This window comes from Bombus flavifrons, chromosome 10, assembly GCF_040668555.2.
Source record: "Bombus flavifrons isolate JBK064 chromosome 10, iyBomFlav1_principal, whole genome shotgun sequence".
In the NCBI taxonomy this organism is placed as follows: Eukaryota; Metazoa; Arthropoda; class Insecta; order Hymenoptera; family Apidae; genus Bombus; species Bombus flavifrons.
Window position 1 is genome coordinate 6,505,467 of NC_138451.1, and position 7,319 is coordinate 6,512,785.

General features: G+C 41.5%; 2 protein-coding genes across 2 annotated transcripts; both read left to right on the forward strand.

The window, feature by feature from the left end:
* Positions 1–954: 954 nt before the first annotated feature.
* Osi14 (DUF1676 domain-containing protein Osi14) lies at positions 955–3,151 on the forward strand. The gene is made up of 3 exons (XM_069121962.1): positions 955–1,258; positions 1,462–1,647; positions 2,433–3,151. Exons 1-3 carry the CDS (start codon positions 1,036–1,038, stop codon positions 2,822–2,824), a joined length of 801 nt encoding a protein of 266 aa, XP_068978063.1. The 5' UTR covers positions 955–1,035; the 3' UTR covers positions 2,825–3,151.
* A 1,568-nt stretch (positions 3,152–4,719) lies between these two features.
* On the forward strand, positions 4,720–7,009 carry Osi15 (DUF1676 domain-containing protein Osi15). The gene is made up of 2 exons (XM_069122268.1): positions 4,720–5,185; positions 6,672–7,009. The coding sequence occupies exons 1-2, from the start codon at positions 4,720–4,722 to the stop codon at positions 7,007–7,009; spliced, it is 804 nt and encodes a 267-aa protein (XP_068978369.1).
* Positions 7,010–7,319: the final 310 nt, after the last annotated feature.

The following is a 7,319-nucleotide window of genomic DNA, read 5'->3' on the forward strand; positions in this document are numbered from 1 at the left end:
CAAGAGGGAAACTGTATAGAGTGGGTCTTATATCAGAAAATATGTCCACGATGCAATTTGTAGCTTGGCATGACCGATGGCCGTGTCTATGGGTCAAGGCGAGCTGCTTGCTGCACGTGGAAATATTTGAAGAGATCGGTCTCGATCATGGAAGATTTTCCAGTTGTAGGAATATTTAGAGAATAGAATTTACTGAATGCCTGAGAAGATTAAGGTGAATTATATGCGCAGAACCTCGATTAAACGTGTTCTCAACGTTAAAGACGGTAACTTATCGATGGGTACACTATAACCGCCTGACGTCTTTGCAATTTATATTGATAATATACAATATACAATATACACATATCACAAAATTTAAAGAGTAATACCGATGCAACTTAATTTCTCAGAGGTGGATAAGTTCAAGAAAGGTTGTTAGAATTATTTGGATATACAAAATAGGAACCTCTTGTATTATCTTTCCAATAATTACTAAAACTATTAATTTTTGCCTAATTTTTGCTATAATTATTAAAACAATGATTTTCTCTCGAAGAATTCAGCTTCTCTTCGTTTATACCATGGTATTAATATAATTCATTTCGAGGTGCATCGATGGACCATCGAAATCCCTTCGTCTATAACGTCATCGTCTCCCCTACTAACCCAATTCTTAGAATCTTGTTGGGCCACTAATATCAGGGATCGCCGATGCTAAGGTCCGCCCAGTTTCAACTACTCCGCTGATCCATGGAAGTGGTCGGTCGTTTGTTTAAAAAATTGTTGAAGAAAGTTTCTTCTGACGGAGAGGTGGGCAACGACATGTACCAGCGATGACGCCTTGTGTGTCTTAGTCGTTTGTCGTCGTCACATGCGTCATCGGTTAGAGTGGGGATATTGGGGAGGGTCCCAGCTGGTGAAGACCTATAAAGATAGAAGCTACGGAGGGTCAGATCACACTTTGCTCCGAAAATTTTCCGTGGGACGTGCTCGATCCTCTTCAATACGTTTTCTTTGCAATTATCGGTTAACACGTTGGATCAGACACAAAAGATGAACAAAATAGTGATACTGTGTCTTTTCGCTACATCCGCCGTGGCTGTGCCCACGCCGGAACTTAACAACATTGAGCTCAACAGGAATCTCGATTGCTTCGAACAAGAAAACGCGCTGTTTAGCTGCATGTTCGTCAAGACCGTCAGCGCGCTGGATAGAGCCGCCAGGTCTAGCGACATCGAGATCATCGATGGTGTGAAGTTCGTGAGGGAAACACCGAGTAAGTTTAAGTTCAATTCTGTCTAACATTTTTTAAGTCCTTCGCAGAGTTGTTTAAATTTGTAGGTACTTGGTTCTTGGAAGTTTAATTCCTTGATAGTGTCACATAAATCGTATCTAATCTATTTTACGATTTGCAAATTTTGACATTCAAACAAACATCGTTGAGTTCCTTGAAGTTTTATACGTCATTCTTCTTCTTAGTGGAACGCAGCGGAAAAGATTTGAAGACGGAGGTCGATATTATGAATGAATTACCAAGAGACATGTCGGACAGGGCCATCAAGCTCGCCACTATGCTGGTAGAATCAGCCCTGTCGTTTATGAAGTCCCATAGTTTGAAGCTGAGCATGCCCGAGGAGGGCTCGATATCCCGCGCTCTGGATGAAGGTAACTTTCTATCTTGCGCTATGATAGAGATGCTTCTATTACGTAATCTTTCCCACCTTGATGACGCCCCGACGCGTCACCGGTATGAACGAATAAACTGTTCACCGCGCCTTTCACCTTCGTGATATCTATACGCGCCGCGGTAACCTGTTCCGGATAAACCCGTTCCTCGCGCACTACCTCCTCCATTCGCTTTCCTTCTGAAATTATACATCGCCTCCAGAGAGAGAAAAAAAGGGGCTCACTGCGCTTGATAACACGCAGGCTATTAATTAGCGACACTTAGGATCGGGTAGCTAAGTGACGTGAGCAAATATGCTTCATTTGTTATGTTGTCTTTCGTGTCTTCTTATTCTTCAATGTTCCGTTTACAGATTAAATTTTGGGGAAGTGAAGTTTCATTTTTAGTACCGTGGTATTCGATTTTTAAGCAAAACATATGAAATATACAGGGAATATATTCGCAATTTTTTAAAGAAAGGTGATATCATTACTTTTAGATCGTTTAGCAACTCCTACATTGAGAATATACGCATTTCAATCTTTCTATTCAGATAAAATTGCTTAAAATTTTCTCTTTTAGATTTTCGCATTAAAATAATTCTAATTTAGTATAAAACTTCCAAATCTACTTTTCTACGATTATTCATTGTTTTCTAAATTTGATGTTTCAACTTAAAATTTATTTACTAAAGCAAAGTTTCGAAATGTCCATTTCACTTCTTTTAAATTAGAGATATCTCCGCTACCGAAATTAATTTTCACTCCGTAACACTTGTTTCCAGGTCGCGCCAAAATAAAGAAAATAGCACTTCCTCTGATCGCAGCCGCAGGAATAAAATTGTTTGCCCTAATCCCAATTCTCCTCGGAGGTCTTGGTCTCTTGGTCATGAAAGCCCTTTTCGTGGGCAAGATAGCCCTTCTGCTAGCTGGAGTGTTGGCTTTCCAGAGATTATTCGGCAACAGCAACTCTGGAGCTACTAGTTTCTTCAGCAAGAACCCTCAACCATCGACTGGATGGTTTGACAACGCCAACCAAGGCTGGGCAGCCAATGTTGCAGCAGGTGTTCAACCTCAGGGCTACTACAAGAGAAGTTTCGACGCTGAAAATGGAAAAATAGACGCCCATTCGATGGCATACTCTGCGCAAGCGCCGATCACGAACGAAACCAACTGAAACGACGATCCTGAGTCTACGTTTATGAGGAACGAAAGACTCCAGGCTACCTGGGGGCCATATCTCTCGAATCTAGTGCGTGTAATACTCGCCAGACTCGTTCTCGACTGTTAGATTAATATTTAAGCGAATAACTTATGGACCGAGTAAATTATTAATAATCCTTTGTATTAATAAATTATTTGTACTATTGCAGATTGTCTATCACATACTTGTCGTGTATTTGAATCACTTGAAAGTCACTGAGAAAGCTGCAAAATTTCAATAGTTCGATATAACCGATTTCAGAATTGGAAAGTAGAGAAAAGTAATAACGTTACAAGCATCGTTTTTGAAAATTCATCTTGGAATTTGCTATCATTTATGTCATATGCGAATAGCTAAATAGAATACAACAAGCGAAAGTAAGTCAATCGTTTCTTGAGAATCGACGATTAATCGTGTAGCTGAACAATCAAACTGTGACACTTACAAAGGTGGTGTTGGTCATTTTGTCTTCTGAGAGGTTCGTTTATCAGTTTTCATCTCGTTAACCAGCTGGGATCGAGTGTTAGATCGAAAGGAGAGACGATTTCTAATTTGAAGAGATTATTTATGCATGTGCGAGCGACGCAAGGCGAGAAGGTGCATAGAAAACGGTATGTACGTGATTAGTGTTTGCCCTGCGCGCGAAATATCGACATGATCGTGAATCGAGCCGACAATCGGTCTGGCTCATATGCGATTCCGATCGGACATACCATTTCGTTTGCACTCCCACCGCGGTTGTACCCTATTTTCGCGCCTTCTCTTTCCCCTTTCTTCGCTTATCCTTCCATTCCTTTCTCTCCTTCTTTCTCTCTCCTTCTCCCACTTCCGACCGAAAACAGATTCGGGACACGACGGTCGGTTCTGCATGCCGTTCCGTGTCACACGCGCGAACAGACACGGAAATCTAATTTTCACCGAAGAACTTATTACCAACTGTCACGTGAATATGATGTACCGCGAGAAACACGCGGGAGTGGCTCTGTCATTGTCGAAGCCACGATTGAAAGAGCGGATTCTGGTCGTGGAAACACGCCATTGTGTCAGCTCGACAAAGGAACGCTCGTTTCGGCGCCTCCCTTTTATTCTTCAAACTCCAGGAACGAGACGTTCCATTGTACGCTGAAGTACGATACTGTCTTCTGTCCCTTACCGCTTCGTGGACAGAATTTAGAGAGAGTTTTACAGTTTGAACGAGGAACAACAGTTCCACGGATTGGTCCCACTTCTCGAATAAATCACGCTTGTAATTTCCAACTTTTCTCTTTGGTAAATGAAATGCTTGAAAGAAAACTTCCTACTTTCCTCCAAAACAAATCAGTCGCACCTTCGACAAACCTTCAACTTTTTCCAGGTTTCAATCATTCTAAAGACAGTCCATGCTAGTTAACAGCTATTTATCCTCAAGGTTTCTACAAACCTGTGTTTCACGTTTATATTTCTTGCACTTTAAAAATGAACAGTACTGTTGTTGAATTTTTACCACTCCAACAAGTAGTAAAATCTGTAATTCATCGATTCCTTTATCAGTCGATTAAAATTTAATTCAAACGCAAAAAGTGGTTATTAAAATTTAATAAAATTGGTATTCGACGGCTTCAGTACAATAACTGTCAAACTTGTATCACTCGTAGAAGTAATAAAATTAGTATTCCATCGATTTTTACTTTCAGTTGATTAAAGTCTAATTTAAACACAGATCATAGACGAAGTTGATAGATCGCTCGAAAGTGATCTCGCTGAAAAGGAAAATTAATTTCTATCGATAGACGATACGTCACGAAAATGTACGCGTTGTGCACTGGCTAGCCGGTGAGACGCCGAAATTAAAATTCTTGACACCACAGCCCTTGCACGTCGCTTGCCAAATGGTTCAAACCGACCCCACCATCGATCACAAGTCGAAGTATAAAAGAAAAATTGCCCTCGAGACAAACAGTCAAAATCCTCGTGTCCGTCCAGTTCAATCGATCATCATGATGAAATCATTGATCGCGACATTGGCGTTGTTTTCGATCGCCATCGTCGCGGCTGAAGACGCCAGAAGCGTGGAGATCAGCCTAACCAAGACGATGGACGAACTGAATAAAAGGGACACCATCAAGATTTACGGTGATATGATCACTTTGGAGAAGGTAGACATTGTGGAAGATGAAGAGGCTGCAAGAGCTAGTCAGGACCCTCTAGTGAGCAAGATCGAACAGTTCTTGAGGAACAGGAAAATTCATGTACATCTACCAAGCGATGGATCTTCTGCCGACATGTTTGGCAGAGCTATGGGACAGAAGGACATGGAGATTGGCCTTAGAGGTCTGACTACAGGAGCTTCTGAAGGTAAAATTAATTTTCTAGAAAATATGTTAGAAGATTTTTAAGTCGGTTGAAGAAATTTAACGTTTCCAAACGTCATTTTGCTTCAAAACGGTGAGGTTTAAGCATAATTTTGATTGTATGAAACTTTTTCAGTACTGGTATAAAGGTTATTAGAAGTATTTGATTACTTTCTAGGCGAAATTCTAATTATATAACTCTTTGAATATTGGTAATCAACTTTTGCAGTCGCGATGAACATCAATCTTGATTGTAATTTTAAAGATTTCGATCATAAAGATTTAGATCATTTCGATCGATTGTTTACGATGCGCTAAATTCTACAGCTTTTTTTCAATCTCTTTTAATCATTGAAAAATCTATAGAGAAAGGGAGACTATGTCCCAAGAAGAAAACGAAAATTCACTTAAATCGTGTAAGAGGTACGAAGCTTTTGCTCGAAAAAGAACCAATCAAAAACAGACAACAGAAGTAAGAATCTATCACGGAGAAAGATCGAAGGAACTTTCTATTACAAGTATTCCTTCGATCTCTCCTTTAGCCTACATTAACATCTTCAGCATTCGAGACTCACTCTCTCGACTACCAAAGCGTAAAACACTGAAAGAAAGGGGAAATATTCATGATTTCCCAGAGTGATCTCGAGGAGGAACTAAATTCCAGGAGACACTTTTATACTTCAACGTCAAGACAAGTGGATCTTCGTCGCGTCGAATCGCTGCTGTGAATCGACTGGACCACGGCCACGAACTTATAGTACCTCGCCTTTCTAAACTCTCTCCAATACGATGGAAGTAAGCCACGAAGACGAGGAACGATTGGTCGTAAAGTGGGACTTCAGATGACGATGTTTCCGATTGGCTTTGTCGACAAACCAACGCCTCTGCCTGCTGCTCTTTTTCTCGGCCTCTTTTACGCGCCTCGAAGTTTTCACAAATTTTTTCTTCTCCCCGAACTGAGTCGTCGGGATGCATCCTGCGTTCCCCACGCAAGGAATAAACGCTTGGAACGCGATGAAGAATGGAGGGAGGAAAGTAGCAGTGCGTCGAACATAGAAAGCCACGAAGACGCGTCCCACTTCCTCTGCATCCGCGAAAACGTTACTGTGGCAGGGATCGAGATAAAGTGGGCCATCGATGGGATTCCGGGTTTCTGGGACAGCTGCCTGAAGAACACGACGAACGAGGACCTTGAACGAGAGTGCCACATGTCGAAGAAAGTAGATAGCCGATAAATGGCCATTAGAGGCTTCTAGATACCCCTTCCAGATTCGCAGTCTGATCAGCTTGATGAATTTCACTTGACGATTCATTGGATCCATCAAATTCGTCGATACGCATCAATGAACACTTTTGTTCTTTTTTGTTCAATTTCTTCTTATTATAAGAATATATAAGATCTATATAAGATCTACGGAGTATCTACGATAAAAATAATGTACGAGGATTACGTAGATTTTAGATTTTGCATCGTTTCGCTTTCGTTCCAGCCCGAACCAAGCTGAAGAAGATCGTGTTGCCGTTACTACTGGCTCTCAAACTCAAAGCCATGATCGTCCTTCCTATTGCCATCACTCTGATCGGTCTGATAGGCATCAAGGGACTCGGTGCAGGTCTACTGTCCCTTCTTCTTTCCGGGGCGGTCGCTCTCAAGGCTCTACTAACACCACCACCACCCTCCTATCCCACCAGGGTCTCGTACGGAATAGTAAAACCTGAAGTTCACCACGAACATTGGCACAGGTCACAGGAAGAAGTGAATCAACCGTACAGAGGGTGGGCCCCGGAATTCGGGCCTGAGCAGTATCCCTACCAAGACATCCCTTAAATTCGGTCTTCAAGTTAAGATTCATCTTCTCATCCCTTCATTTTATTTATTATCTCCTCTCTATTACTCCCATTGTGTTAAATAAAGACATCGCGTCCTTTCTTTTCTACGATCTTGCGCTTTCTTTTAATTTCCACCCTTCCTAATTTTCGTGTTTTTCGCTATTCTCATTCCTCGAATTTTCCACGAGTGTTCGAATACGTCAACCATCGAACACATCGGTGCACTTTCCTCTCTCCGCTGGAGCGGGCAGCCATTGACAGCTAAAATAATTAAATAAATAATTGGAAATCTATAACCGCCGAGGTAA

Coding starts and splice junctions, on each gene's coding strand:
- Osi14 (XM_069121962.1), top strand. CDS start 1,036: ATGAACAAAATAGTGATACTGTGTCTTTTCGCTACATCCGCCGTGGCT. Junction 1,259..1,461: donor GTTCGTGAGGGAAACACCGA/GTAAGTTTAAGT, acceptor TCTTCTTCTTAG/TGGAACGCAGCGGAAAAGAT. Junction 1,648..2,432: donor ATCCCGCGCTCTGGATGAAG/GTAACTTTCTAT, acceptor ACTTGTTTCCAG/GTCGCGCCAAAATAAAGAAA.
- Osi15 (XM_069122268.1), top strand. CDS start 4,720: ATGGTTCAAACCGACCCCACCATCGATCACAAGTCGAAGTATAAAAGA. Junction 5,186..6,671: donor GACTACAGGAGCTTCTGAAG/GTAAAATTAATT, acceptor CTTTCGTTCCAG/CCCGAACCAAGCTGAAGAAG.